At 39.9% G+C, this 15,466-nt stretch overlaps 1 protein-coding gene across 1 annotated transcript in view; it reads left to right on the top strand.

The window, feature by feature from the left end:
- ICE1 (interactor of little elongation complex ELL subunit 1) overlaps nucleotides 1-14,569 on the top strand; it is a 52,157-nt gene extending 37,588 nt beyond the window's left edge. Inside the window, 6 exon segments of the mRNA XM_037154363.2 lie at nucleotides 68-236; nucleotides 2,786-2,946; nucleotides 5,899-6,089; nucleotides 7,860-7,966; nucleotides 10,966-11,064; nucleotides 12,234-14,569. Of these exon segments, the coding sequence (XP_037010258.2) occupies nucleotides 68-236; nucleotides 2,786-2,946; nucleotides 5,899-6,089; nucleotides 7,860-7,966; nucleotides 10,966-11,064; nucleotides 12,234-12,415 (909 nt within the window). The 3' untranslated portion in view covers nucleotides 12,416-14,569.
- The last annotated feature ends 897 nt before the right edge of the window (nucleotides 14,570-15,466 follow it).

The raw sequence follows: 15,466 nt of genomic DNA, 5'->3' as shown, positions 1-15,466 counted from the left end.
TTCTTTAGTAGACTAAGGATAAATATCAGGCTACATTGCCTTTTCATTTTTTTCCCCCTCACTCCAGCATTTAGCAGAGTGCTTGCTTCACTCTATTCTCTCCGAATTAAAACTTCAGAAGACATCTCTGGAGCACAATTACATTCATGCACTCTGCAGAGTGTATGTGGGTATTTGCCGGCAACTCGGAGACGTAGAAAGAGCTCGCTTGTTCTGCTACAGCCTACTTAAGGAAGGTATGTTCACATGGCGGCTTATTTGTATTGAAAACATTGTTGCCTTTTCACCTCATTATACTTGGATCTGTATTTTGAGCTAAGCAGTTGCTGTGTATTTTTTTAAATTGTGCAGTTATTTGTACATTTAGCAGAGGGCATGTAGAGCCGTAGGTATACCTGTCTATTCCTGATTTCCAGGAGGAGAAAGAAGGTCTGTGACTTAAACTTATGTCAGCATTTCACTTATGTAAGATATGGGATTTCTCATTACTGTATACTTGTCCTATTCCTTGTGGAGTTACTTTAGAATCAGATGTAGCTGACACAAGATAAAGGAAAGATTTAAAGTAAGTGACAAACTATGGTGCTGCGTCATCACCTGGAAAGGACAGAAAATACAAGATGGATTCATTAGCTCATGAAAAGAAGATTATTAGAAGTGGGAAGGCGGGCTGTCCTATGATTCTCCTTTTCCCTTTACTGCTATTTCTTCAATCTCTACTGATAATCAGATTAGGAGTCATTCTTCATTATATCAGATCATCAGTGGAGACATTTTTAAATAGTAAAATGATATAAAAATGCAATTTAATATTGTATCAAAGTCTTATTTAGATTGCAAACATTTAAAATTTTTTATTACCATAATGTTTTCGGGGCATATAAATCAGGATAATTGAATATAGCCATCACTTCTAGAGTCATGAACGAGGCTGCTGTGTTTATTGCCCACTTCATTTCTTTGTTTAGTCTTTCAGTCACTGATTTATTTGACAAATACTGTGGGTCAGGGCTCCAGTGGCAACCCAAACCAGAGGTGACCGTTCAGTGGGGCCAGTACATGGAAACAGTACACAAGCCCTCACCGGGTTTTCTCAGTGGTGGGTGGCAGGATGGAGAGGGTGTGACTCTGCTTAGCACCACCTGGATTTCTGACTTTTCCTCAAACACAACCAGTTCCTTGTCACCTCAGGTTCTTGTGTCACAGGTTTCTCTCTCTTGGGAAGCTTTCCGTACAACTTTGTTATGACTTACTGTGTGATTTCACATACGTTCTCAGTCTTTCCTTAGCCCTTAGTCTCCTTTTCCTTCAGGGCACTTACCCAGCTTACATTATTTGCTGTCTCACTCCTCCATTAGCGTGAGTACTGTGTAAGACAGGAATTTTGTTTGTCATGTTTCTGCCATATTCCTACGCCAGAAAAATGCATTGTGTGTGATCACTATCTGTTGAGTGAATGGGTTGTTCTGTGGAAGACTGATTTGAGAGCATCTGAGGGCTCAGGGAAGCTGTCCTTGTCAAAGTGACTTTTAAACTTGAGATGTGAAGATGCAAAAGAATACCTAAGAGAAAAATGAGGGAGAGAATTCCAGGCAGAGGGAACAACATGCAGAAAAAGTTCTGGGACAAGAAGAAGTATAACCAGACAAGCACAAGATTTCAAAATTAACAGATCAAAAATTGTATTTTATGCCCTGAGTTACCCACTCTTTAAACACATTTTAATGTTAGCTACAATAGAACAGAGAAAAAGATGTGGCTTCGGGCCAAACAGGATAAACATCTTCATGTTATCTGGATATAGCCATGTTTCAAAACATGTCGACTTTCTTATAAAATATTCATCATATGACCTAGAAATTTCACTCTTAGGCACTTACTAACAGAAGCAGAGACATGTCTTCAAAGGGACTAGTGCACAGATATTTATAGTATCTTCATCATTCCCATAACCGGAAACAGATGCCCATCCATCAGTTAACGGAAAGCAATGGAATACTGCTCGCCTGAACAAAGGAGCAGACTGCGGATGCGTACAGCATGGCTGAACCGCAGGAACATTACGCTGAGGAGGAGCCAGGCAGGAAGGGGAACGTGTGCCCCATGTAAGTTAGGCAGACGAATTTAAGATGACAGCAAACAGATCAGGGTTATCTGTATCTGGGATGAAGTGATTCGCTGGAAAGGCCAGTCCCTGGGAATTTGGCATGATGTCAGTGTTTTCAGTATTGATTATGGTGGGGATTATATGGGTGTATTCATTTGTCAGAACCCATCTGTCTACTTAAAGAGTATATTTTATTATATGTACGTTATACCTCAGTTAATTGAACAAAGGCCAAGCCACAGTGTGGGGAGAGATATGTACAAGAAAGGATTATCATCCATAATTTATTTAAAATATCTCTTCAGATAAAAAGCTCTATATGTTCTACAAAAGAGTTTTCTTATAAATGCACAAAAATATGGCCCGAAATTATACTAACCAAGTGGAAGGGTTCTGGGATTTGGGCAGGCTGGAGAGAGGATAGTTGCTCTGTCTTCAGGAAGTCTTAGAGTTTATTACTCTTTTCATACAATGGTTTATACACACATGTGTTATGTTTCAAATTTAAAGAAAGTTTGCCAAAGGGAAGAAAGGAAAGGAGAAGCAGAATTTTAAACTAAGACTGGGCCTCATTCAGTTGGAAGCCTTGCAAGGCACAAGTGAAATTACTAACATGTATTCTTAGTTTATTGATTTGATCAGACATAAAGGTGTACTATCTTATTTTCTTTCTTACAGATTTCCCAGAGTCAGAAAAACTGACTTTGTTCATCGCAAACATGTGGCATGATATATTTATCTCTCAATCAGTGATTAATAAGGCAATGCAGTTAGTTGCCAGGCAACGTGCTAAAGGAGAGGTTCTGAATTGTTTGAGAGCATTTCTCAATTGGGAAAAGGTGAGATTTATTTTTACTTGTAATACCATACTTTGTAGGTCTCACATAAATGTTACTTGGCTTTGTATTCGGTTTTGTATTAGCTGATAGAGCCTTTTAGAAATAATGCATTCCTTGCATTAGATCTTTTAAAATATCATTTTAGCCTTAGCTTTTGCATTTTGTTCATTAAGTATGCATGAGACCCTTTGGGAAGAATTGTAGACCTGTGTTTTACTTGAATTTAAGTTTATTTTGTGCACTAATTTATATGACTGATGAGATGGTATGTATGTGTATGTAAGAGCTCCTAAGAGAGCTGAAAATAATTTGCTTCTACAGTAGGTACTAAGAAAGGTGAAAAAATTAGTATCTCAACTTTTTTTGTTGAGATTATTCTGAATTTGATATTCTTTATTTTTCTTTGTAGTTGATAGAATTTGTAATTGTTGTATTTTATTCCCATGTTTACTTTTACTGCTTTATTTTCTTTAGTAATTGATGTGCTCTAATATGGTATCTAGATTGTTGTTTCAGTCATTTCTGATGTTAACGTGTATTCAGAAAAAGGCCACTCTCCCCAGCCTGCCTGCAGGACCACTTGGCCCCTGTGTCGTCCTCCACTTGTGCAAAGGAGCCTTCTCCTTTGGCCTGTTCAGGATGAAGCCAGGTGTGATGATTTGATAATAAGACACATTTGTGAATAAGGTAGAATTTTAATAAATGTATTTACCCTGTATTGGATTAAGTAAAATATAAAGTCAAAGCTCTGAAAAAAGGAATACTTGGGGAGAAAATACTATTATAGTGCAACACTTCCAAATTCGCTTAAAGAATTCAACATATCTAATAGACAAAAATCAATAAAGACATAGTAGAATTCAATAGCATAAAAGGTAAATTTAAATGAATTATATGTACTTTTTCATATGCCTGTGAAACATTTACAAAAACCATTCATGAGTTTGTTCACCTGAAAACCTTAATTTTTAACAAAGTAAAGATTATATACACAATTCTCTGTTAATCAATAAAATTAAACAAAAATAATTCAAAAATTTTATAAAAATGACTTGGAAATTTTAAATACGTAGTCCTGGAAAATCGAAAAGTGAAATTACAATTTTTTAAAGTCACCAAAAAGAAAAACTTTAATAACAAAGATGCTTGGTTTTTGGAAAGCTTATATTCATTAACATAGTTAATAACTTAGTGTTATTAAACAAATAAAGTTGGCTGGCAATCATCTTAAAAATTAAAAGGCTGAGACAGAATCTAGAAAAAATGAATATAGTTTAAGAGGTAATAAAAGTAACTAAGTAGAGAACAAAAAAACACATAGAAGAAAAAATGTTGCCTTTAAAAATACAAAACTGGTAGCTCAGACTTCAGATCAATGGAAAAAGAGAAAAGCAAAAATATTCAAGATTTTTGATGAAGAAGAAATTTAAATTTCAAGGCTAATGACTGAGAGGACCACCACCTGCAACTCCAGAGCAACAGATACGGAAACCTAGGATGATTTCTTAGCAAAATAAAACTGACCAAAACGGCTTTAGGGGCAGGACATTTAAATAAACCCGTTGTTTTGGGTGACCATAGAGGAGGTAGAACAGATGAAGAAGAGTGTGCTTGCGCGGTCCTGGCTGGGCGGCTCGGCTGGTCGGAGGGTCCTGGACACCACACGTTGTTGGGTCGGCGCCCTGGTCAGGGCATGTGTGGTAGGCAGCCAGTGGGTATTTTCCACACCAGTGTGTATCTATCTGTCTGTCCGTCTGTCTATCTCTCTTTCTTTTTCTTCCCACTCTCTCTCTCTCCCCCTTCCTGTCTCTGTATAATCAATTAAAAATAAATCCTCTAGTAAGGATTTAAAAAAGAATAAAGCACTATACAGAAAGCATGTGTAGGTTCCACCTGAATTTTATCTCATCTTTAATATATTTTTTAAAGATTTTACTTATTTTCAGAGAGAGGGGAAGGGAGGGTGAGAGGGTAAGAAACATCAGTTTATTGTCTCTTGCATGTCCTTAAGGGGGGCCTGGCCAGCAATCCAGGCATGTGCCCTGTCAGGGAACTGACCCGGCAACCCTTCAGTTCGAAGGCTGGTGATCAGTCCACAAAGCCACACCAGCCAGGGCTTTAGCTCATCTTTAAAGAACCTGGTAATCCCATTCCTTTAGGAATAAGAAAAGATTGAAAGGTCCCTGTTCATTTTAAATAAAAAACCTAATAACACAAGAAAACAATTATAATTTTATTGCTGGTATTTACCCAAGAGAAGTCGAATTTATGTTTACACAAAGACTTGTGCATGAATGCTCATAGTAGTATCACCTGTAGCCTAAAGATAGGCTACATGCTGGATGTAGCCTGGATGTCTGTCAGTGGGTGAATGAGTCAGCTGTGGTGTATCTATAGATGGATTACTACTCAGCACTAAAAAGGAGCATTCAGACCAGTGCATGGAAAACTTGAATAAATATTAAAAACATGCACAGGTGTGAAAGAATACAGGTAACAAGTGTCTAGTACTATCATTCAGATTTATGACTTTCTGGATAAAGGAGACTATTGAGTCAGCAAAATGACAGAATCTATAAAATGACAGAATCTATAGTATTCTTTCAAGTTTTAAAAATTTTATTATAACTTTGTAACTTTAAATCTCTGATTAGAGTTCCTGAAATTTTGCATTCCAGTCTGGATTGCACCTGGTCTCTTTTCTACATGACTGGTTTCTGTCTCATGCTTGGAGCTTTCTGTCTGGTCTGTCAGCCACCATTCCAGCATTCTTTTAGGACACGCGCCATAACTAAGATGAACATTTCCTTCTTCAAAATACAACTTTCAGAATGTATTCTTTAAAATGAAATGATTATCTGAGGTCTGTTTTGCTCTGAGGTTGCATGAAATGTGTTACACTAGAATGAAACTCTTAATAAATTTTATTTTTAAATTGTTTTTTGTTGCTAGAATTCTCCTGCAGATGTTGGCTTCATGGTTTCTAAGTTGCTTTTGACCATACAGTTATGTCCAAAAACAGAATTTCAGTCCAGTGAAAGATTTGGTGAAGACTTAAGTGACAACACTTGGGAGTACATATTTGCCATTGATCTGCTCTGCTGCCACCAGAAATGGGTTTGGACACATGATAACATTATAAGGTACAGAGCTGTTTTCTAACTTCCAGTGAAGTTGGGTTATTTGAACTGTAGGGCAGTGTATGGAATAGTTGCTGACTTGTGGTTTGAATAATTTTTAAGTCCTGTGTAAGGCAGCTGAAACATTTCCAAATGACATTGTGATCTGGATAAGAGATAATAAAACCACCCTTAAAGGACTTGTGTGGCTATTACATCTCTTCGCTGTATTTTTCTGTGGTACCTGTTACTACTGTTCGTTACAGTCTCTTCCTCCTGTCTCTCCGAAGGAGCAGTGACTCCTGAAGGAGGCCCATTGGTTCACTGGCACACCGCAGCGTGTGGGACCGCACCAGCAAATGTGTAGCATGGAACATAATGACCATTGTGTTAACATACAGACACTCTGGAAAACCCCACATGAACAGGAGTGTTCAGAATTCCGGGTTAACAGCTCTTCTCACGAATTAACTTCTCCCTGTACGTCTAGAATTCTGACACTGGCTATGTAGCATCTTTAGGAAAATGAAGAAGATAGTCAGATTTCTGTTCTGTAGTTCTTAATTTTCTTGGAACTCTGAGGAAAGTTGGTTGGAAGGCCATTATGACATTGTAGGGGATTCACCAAGGAGTGATTGTTCGTATCCTTGAGATACTGGAGGAATTTATTCTATGGAAATTGGTTCCTCTTTTCCCTCCTTACCAGTAGGGAATAATTAGACGTCTAAATGTCAGCAATGGGGAGTTGAATTATATAATGAAATACAGCCATATCGAAAGAGCTATAAGTGGATTTTTAGGTATTGACATGGAAGTATTTCATAGTCTGTTGCTAAGAAACAAACTGAATGAAGTCTATCCATTCCTTCTGTGGAATGATGTGTGAGTGCCTACCTGGGCCTCTCTATTCCGCCAACAGGATGGAGGAGACCATCAGAGATGCTGCCAGTCAGGTGTTTTGTTGAAGGTCCTGCCACAGGTGGTGAGGACAGAGTGTTGAATGTCAGGACATCTGTGGGAGTGACTGCAGACCCTGATTCCTGAACACTGGTTACTTCCACCGTGTTTTTTGCATACACACATGTACAAGTGCATGGAAACGAAGTCCAAAATGAGAAGAGTGAGGATTATCCGAGATGTGTTAGTTGGGGTGCTTTTGGTTTACATTTTTCTTTTGTCTGTCTTCATTTAACTTTTCTAATATAAATACTGTCTAAGAAGTAAACACATTTTTGAAAGAGAACATAGAAAGGAATTGGCACTAATTTTTGAGATTAGAAAGTTTCTTTAATTCATCAAAAGTGTTTTCTTTTTATAATTATTATTTCTGATGGTTTAGTTCTTTTTACAAAACAGCCTGTTTCACCTTGCTCCTCCCATGGAAGCTGTTGGCTCTTAGAACACAGGAGTTGCTTTGATGTCTGAAAGGCCAAAGTGAAAATCAAGATTCCTCTCTTCCAGTTCTGTGACTTGGGGACATTGTTCAGCCTCTATGTGCAAAGTCTTGTAAAAAAAAAAAAAAAAAGTGGAGGGTGGTTAAAACAGAACAAAGATGCAAACATGGGTGTTTGTAGCCTCTTTTAAGTCAGTGTGGGCACAAATGTCCTGAATAGTTGCAGAGTTTGTGAACTTCCAGTGTCTGTTCTCATTTTAATTTAAAAAGTGACACCTTCAGAAATTTCTCTTGATCACTAATTGTCTATCTCTTACCATTTTTTAGATAAGTTCTTAATATTTGGTGATGATGAAGCATGCATACTTTCATATACAAATGGTATCGTTGTTACTTTACAGTAAGGAGCTGTGGCCTGTAATGGACAAGTGGATAAAACACAGAAAAGGACATGCGAACATTGCGTATATTCCTGATGTTATCATAGCATCAATACTGAGGCTGATCGGTGAGTTTCTCCCTGATTAGATTTTTTTCTTGTCATTGATAATATTCTTGGTGAGGGAACGAGTGTATGATAATGTATGTTAACTGAAACTTCACCATAATGATTGATTCTATAATCATTAGAGTAGATACTTTTGCACTTAATACATTCTCCTTACTCATAGTCTTTCATTGTAAACAATTGTTTTTATCCATCTTTGTCAGAGATAAAGGTTTTTAATGTTAGAACATTTTATTTATAATTGAACTGTTGCTTCTAAAATACTAATATTAATATAAACACATGTACACACTTGAATATACACACCAGAATAAATAAATTGCTATAAATTGTACTGTATATTCATTTGGTTTCTAAAATAAGGCTATTTCTCCTATTGTTTTCACACCGTATTTTTTTCATACTTGCCTGGTAAGGATCTCTTTGTGTACTTCCATAACTGGGGACTAGCTTTGTTGTTCTCTAGGCTGAATATACAGAAATTAAGCCATCGTTTAAATGGGACACACTCTTTCATCTCAGATCTAATAAGGAGGAACCTCAGTGAGCATTTGGTTCTTTTTCTCCCTAAAACTCATCTTTATTTTAAAGTTTTACCTTTTTTTTTTTTGCTTCTCTAGCTGCTCTCTAGGCTCTGCAGAATCATTAGAGATGAGGTCTGTTCGTTATTAGCAGGTTCTGTACTTCAGTTGACTTCTCTCTGCAGCCTACATTCATGCCTCCTGAGCACACAACACAGGGTTCATCTGACTTCTGCCTTAAGGCCCCTAGGTACTTGGTGATAGTTACCATGATTTTTAGGTTTCTTTGGAGTTTATGTAATTAAAGCTTCAAGATAATACCATTTGAAGTAAAGTTCGAGAATATTTATGTAAGTCTTATAAATAGATCACAGTAGGAAATGTACTATCTCTGACTGGTTTTGTTACTGTTTCAGCAAATATGCATTTCTACTTTGTGTATATTTTACATTGAGACATAGGAACATGGTGCTAAATAAATAAAAAATGATTTACAACAACAACCTAGTTACAAGGTAGACATCCAGTTTTCACTTGTAAGTAAGTTATTAAATAAGACAGTGTGAGAATCAAAGGCTTGCTGAAGACTTTTTTGGAATTAGAAGGTGAAGGCACAAAAGTTGAAATGAATAAACTGCTCAGTGAATTAATGTCTCAAAACACATTTGCTGGACTCCTCAGTTCGAGAGACCCTGGAGGACAGTGTCAGTCCCAGGTGGGCAGCCGTGGGGCACAGAGGAGCCCCTGGCGGTGTTGGCAGCAGTCCGGGCGTCGGGGAATTCTGGTGGCAGCGGCACCTTCTCTTGTGGATTCAAGAATGTTCTCACTTTGAGAACATTAATTTAATTCATCTTAAATTACAAAACCTTTCTGAGAATTTTAGAAATTAGGAGAGATGTTAAGTCTATAATACATATGTTGACCAAGGTGAAGTATCTGTAGAACTTTCAAAGGAACGTGGTGCTTCTTGAAGTCCCACTTACAAAATACGACATGGGTTTTCCAGTACTCTCGGGGTGGTTGTGTGTTTGTGTACTCGTTGATTGTAACGAGAGGACATGAGCGGAGGCCCGTGTTTCTGGTGGTCGGCCGTTTTACTGCATGGAAGCAGCTTCTCTCCGGTCGCTCTGGCAGAGGGTCAGCCCCACATGTGGTTCTCTCCTTCAGGGGGCTTGTGTGAATCTGTACTTATCAGGTTTGGCTGATTGTCCAAATTGCCTGAGAAGCTTTTTTAGAATACAGATTTTCTGGCTGCACACATAACTGCACAAGATTATGTAAATATTTTCAATTATATATCTTAAAAGGTAACCTACATGAGAATTAAGAAGACTGTGTCGGTAGTTTATCAAAAAGTTAGAGTATATAATTGTGGGGAGAAAAACCTGACTTGTAGTTTTAGTCAAACTCAGACTAGTTTATTCTTTTGAATCACTAAATGCTGGCTTTTGAGAAAATAATTTGTAAAATCTAGTAATATGTGTTATTTAGAGTAATATATATAATTACATAATTAAGAGTTGCATATATTTAATACACATATATATGAGAATTATTGGTAGTGTATAAATATAAGCATGTGGTTCAAAGGATGGATAAATAGAAAGGAAGTGTAGTGCATAAAATAAGAGTAGAATCAGGACTAGTGAATCCTGCTTAGGCCTGCAGGTGGACCAGAGCACACTTAATGTGACTGAGAAAAACGGGTGTGGAGAGGGCTAGAGGGACAGCTGGGTTGTTCTAGTTGTGGCTAAGCTTTGCTTACCCTGGTTATCTGTTGGCATTGAAGGCTGACCCCAGACAAAGCAGTTGGTAGGTGCTGAGAGCATAGTGTTGGGCAAACGGCTGAGGGGAAGGGCTAACACAGGTGAGGCAAACTCTTTAGACCTGGTGGAGGGAGTCTTGAGACGCGGTGTGAGGGTCGGATGTATGTGTACCCTTCCGCACGTGCCTAATTAACTTGGAATTTGAACTGATTCTAAGGAGAAAGTTCTAGAGAACCTCTGGTCTTGGAGTTTCTGAAGCCAACATTAACAGAAGAATTTAGTGAATAATTTAGTTAGTAGACCATGATTTAATAATATCAACAAGTCACACTGATTATTCATAAAATAAAAAAATTGTATCGTCCTCCCATCTAAGTTCTTTCTAGCTGAAACCACTCCTAAATTCCCTTTATTTATTGTGACGTCACTGAGAAACTAAAGTATCACCTATCACCTGTATGTGCGAGTAAAAGAGATGACTGTTCCTTCTGATCACTCCTGTAAGACAAATGTCATTTTATCGAGTTCTGATCCATTACTATTTAACCTGTTTTCACTTAAGAATAGGGTCCCATTTAAACTTCAGTTCAAGGTCATTAAACCTAATGTACATAATCTTTTAAGAAAGAACAACTTTTAAATTCTTATGAAAGCTTAATCTACATTTAACCAAAGATTATTTAGATTTTGTTTTATTTTTATTTTCTCCTAGGTCGTTTAGGTCAGCTGGGTTTGAAGGAAGGGTTTCCATCTGCTGTGAAAAATATTAGTTCGGTTATTGGTATGTTCATACAGCATGCCCAGGACGAAGGTAACACTTCTGGTCACGAACCACTGCATGCCTCTCACTGAACCTGACTGCGTGCTCACTGGGGCTGGGCGCCGGCCCCGCCCCTCTCACTGCAGGGCAGCTGAGGAGGTCAGGGCGGTTTGCACAGCTGCAGTGTAGCTGCACTTGGCATTGGCATTTCATTCAGAGTCCCAGCCCTTTACATAGCGCCGCGCCTTCCTGCTTATTGAAATTGTTTTTTTTTAATCACTGTGTTTCTTCTGTCTTTAGACTTTTTTTTTAAATATCTTTCTATGATCCCCACTCTATTTCTGTAATTGCTTTGTAGATTAGGAAGTAATTTTAAAGCTGCAGTACTATCTACATTTTCAGCATTAACATGTGAATGTGTGGGTTTTGTGATTTTTTTGTGTATTTTAGATAGTAGCAGTTTTCCCTTTTGGGCATCAGTCCCATCCATGATAGAAATATGAAATATATAGTTAATAATAAATTTTAATGAAGTAACTCCTGAATTTTTCACCTAAAGTCTTTCAGTGAAATAGACTTTAGCTAAAATTATATAAATTAAATTGCAATTAAATAACTTCTAAATAAACTTACGTTAAATGAGAACTCTGATATACCATAACCTATAACCTAGCTGTAATTTGTAATTATATGGTATAATTTATAATCATATACTATAAGCCGGTATAGGAAAGCATGGTATGAGGTAGTTTTTCATTTGTTCTCATTTCACTATGTTTTTCATTTCCAAAGTCCCTACATAAACACTTCCAGTGGATATTAAATGGAGTCATTTATTTGATGAATGCTTTGGGATTCACATTTGCTTAAAAGATAAACATTGGAGTCTCATGCTGCCAGAATTGCTTTGGAAAGCACAGCCAGTGTTGGTGGTGCGAGGGCAGGCGCTGTGTGGCCAGTGCTGGGCCCCCAGCAGCACACCGGCCGTTCTCGGCACCCTGGCCAGCCCTGGGAACCTGCACAGAGCTGCTTTTGTTCTCTTTTTTCCCTGCTTGTAGACAGGTCTTAATTTTTTCATTATGGGTCTTGTCTTTTATATTTAGTTTTCATTGCTGGCAGAAAGTATTCTGTTTTTGAATAATATTCAGTAGAGCACACCATTAAATTTTGGAATAACAGCTGTGTTTTTATATGATGATGGATGTGAAAATTCTTTTCAGATATACCATGGGGTATACAACTAGCAGCCGTGTATGCCCTTTGTGACTTGAGCCCCAGCAATCCAGCAGAGATATCCAAGATCCTGGAAGCTTGGCGCAAAGACACCTCGCACAGCGTGCCCTCTGCAGTGGTCAGCTCCCTGGAGGAAGTCAGTGCGTTGTGTGCAGGGGAGCTCGGCTAAACCGCCGCCCGCCACTGCACCTAGAGAAGTGCCTTCACGTATCTTGAGTATAAACAGATTAATGAGCTTTCCGAATGTAAACGAAGGTTTCACAGGAAAGATGCAGAAGAGAAAACGCCAAGAGGCTCTCCTCACTGTGTGGCAAGGAGACAGGAGAAATGCCCAGCCGCACAGCCGTGTTTCCCAAACCACATGCTTAAGTCACGTAAGGCTGTTGTGAGTACATGGCATGTGGATTGTGTTGCGTCCTGGTCAAACAACAAAAACTTGAATTTAGCCCTTTTTGCTGCAGAAAGTGTCCTTTCAGTCGCTTTTTGAGTGGCATTTTATAATGAATTTAATATGAAAGCATTGATTTGGTTCCTGAGTTAATTCTGGCCTTTGTGCCCAAATGACTGACGAGGAAAAACTGTACTGGCTGAAAAAGAACTAGAAGACTCTTCCAGGATCTCAGCTGGAAGTGGGCTACAGAAGTTTTTCTCAAGGTGCAGTGTGCAGCTGATCCACGTGAACACGGGGGAGCCTCTAGAAACTCACTGTGATGCGTTTTCTTTGCAGGAGTTTCCTAACGAAGTTCTTGAACCTGGTTAACTCTCTGTCAGGGGAAGGAGAGTGAGGAGCAAAAGGCTCTGCAGGCCCTGCCCCCACAGCAGGGTGGGCTGCTGTGGACTCGGAGGCGGGCGCTCAGAGTCCCCCGCCGCCGGCCTGCGGACAGCGCTGCGCGATGATGTGTGTCACATTTGATGATGTTCCGCTTTCGGAATTTTAGTATTTGTACAGAGGGAAGGGGTTCAACAGCTGTCCGTGGTTCTGATTTGTCTTATATTCATCATTTCCTAAATCTCTTGTATGTGTTTTTTTTTATAATAAAAAATAAAAGGAAGCCATGTACATTGTTCTGATCAGTAAAGGTGATGCTTGGTGCCGCTTCCATTTTCACTGCAGATGGGAGAAGGCAGCCATTCCAAAGGAGACTCCACCTCAGGGTAGACCCACGCTGCTTTGCCGGCGTTTCACCTTCTGAGTTTTCTCAGAGGTGCTCTTGGTGATCTCGGATGCCAGATAATTAAGTGTTGATCAGCTCTTATGATTGGATGTTTGTTGAGTTACAGTTGCTGCCCTTTTCAAATTATATTTGACAAGTATTTTACTCCTTTGTGTTTGTAAAGTAATTGTAGCAAAAAGCTGAGATGTACGAACAACTCTGTGTAACCCCTTGGAAGCTTTTGGTTGGTGTGTCCATCCAGTGTTCACTGAGCACGTGCTCTGCACTGGTGCCTCACGCAGAGGAGCTGGTGAGCAGGCCACCAGCAGCAGGGCTCTGAAGACCTCTGGTCTGTTAGTAGAGAAAAACCGTAAGCAATTACCCCAGGAAATCAGCACTTGAAAATTTTGGTGAGTTCAGTGAGAAAATGTGGAGACTTGCAGTAGAACAATAGAGTAGTAGATGCTGCTCTTTCTAGGTGTTAATCGAGGAGGGGCCCTCTGAGGAGGTCAGGAGCGGAGCCAGGAGCGGAGAAAAGGAAGCCAGCTTTGAGAGTAGGGGACACGCGTCCCTCCCGGAAAGGTAAGTGAGACTTTTAGAAGGAAAGAGCCTTTCGTGTGCGAGAACATGGCTGACTGATACAGCCAGAACATACCGTTCAAGTGTCGTTTGTCTGATGGTACAGATTATGCCAGTTCCTGGGACTGAGGCAGCCGTGGGCTTGTTCACAGATTGAGCAGAGATGTCATATGAGATTACAGTTCACTGGGGCTGCTCTGTGGCAAAGGGGTGTGAGAAGGGCAAGGGGCGAAGCAGAGGGACCTGTCAGGAGGTGGGGGGAGATAATGGTGTTACATGAATTTCATGTGTCTCTTGGAGGTAGGATCAATGCTAAGTTCCTGAACTTGGATGAGGGACAGGTAGGAATCAAGAGCCAAGGTTGCTGAGTTGGGTTCCATGGGGTAGGTACAGGTGCACAGGTTGGTGGTAGGAAACAAAAATGCTAGGTGCTGGTTTGGGACTTGGACATTGTAAGACATCCAGGTGGAGGTGACAGGCAGCCTTTACAGGTCACTTTGGAGTACAGACAAGATGGGGCAGAAGTTAGGAAGCCGATAATGTTTGGAGGCTATTTAAAGTGCCGTGTGTGTGTGTGTGTGTGTGTGTGCACGCACACACACACACAAGGGGGGGGTGAGTGTGTTTGCCTAGGAAGAAAAGTATAGTAACTTCCCAGAGGGCAGCGGAGGAAACAGCGTTAGGGCAGGAGGCAGTGGTCTGGTAGTACCCTGGCGGCTGTGTCCTTGCCAGAGCCAAAAAGGTAGTAGGCCTTAGTTATGCTTGAAGCTGCGAGGTCAGGTGAGGTAAGCCTGCCAGGTGATGGCTGTGTTTTGCATCCTGTGGATGTGGTGACCTCACTGAGCATCTCCCATAAGTTGGCCTAGGGGGTGCAAAGTGAAGGGGAAGTCAGGAAGAGCAAAGCAGGTCAGCAGACAGGTTTTAGAAAATTTGCCTAGTGGATGGATTTGTCAAAACTTCAAAGTATTTTTTTAGCCTCAGCAGTTTTATTTGGTTTTGGTGGAAGATAGGTAACACCTGAAATTTTCTATTGGTTGCCGTTCTTTGGACCCTTTGGTGTGTGGAATTTGTTGTCATCTGCTGTGTTTTGTGACCTGATGATAAATAGGCCTGAACTCGCCTTTGGCACTGTCATTCTCAGAGGGTGAAGCAGTTTTAAGCTGTTCATAAATTGAATTCTTAGTATTCAAGCAGAACATGATGGGGTTTTCTCATTTAAAAAAATTGTGGATAAGCATTCGGACCTGGAGTTGGGCGCTGCTTTGGCTAGCATAGAGGTCTGTGCACCAGGAAGCACGGGGGTTCTCAGGCCAGCTGTGGTCTGACCACGCGTGGTGGTAACAGCCCAGGAGCCTGAAGAACTGTTCAGAGTGAGGCAGTGGCTCTGAGGGAGAACAATGGACATGTGGTCAGTGATCTTCATAGACATTTGAACCCTTTCCCCATGCATGTTCCCAGGGTGTCTGACTTTTCTTCTGAGCAGAGTT

This window comes from Artibeus jamaicensis, unplaced genomic scaffold (assembly GCF_021234435.1).
Source record: "Artibeus jamaicensis isolate MK-2021 breed Jamaican fruit bat unplaced genomic scaffold, CSHL_Jam_final scaffold_369, whole genome shotgun sequence".
In the NCBI taxonomy this organism is placed as follows: Eukaryota; Metazoa; Chordata; class Mammalia; order Chiroptera; family Phyllostomidae; genus Artibeus; species Artibeus jamaicensis.
The sequence above is the reverse complement of the archived record's forward strand: the minus strand, read 5'-3'. Positions and strand labels throughout refer to the sequence as shown.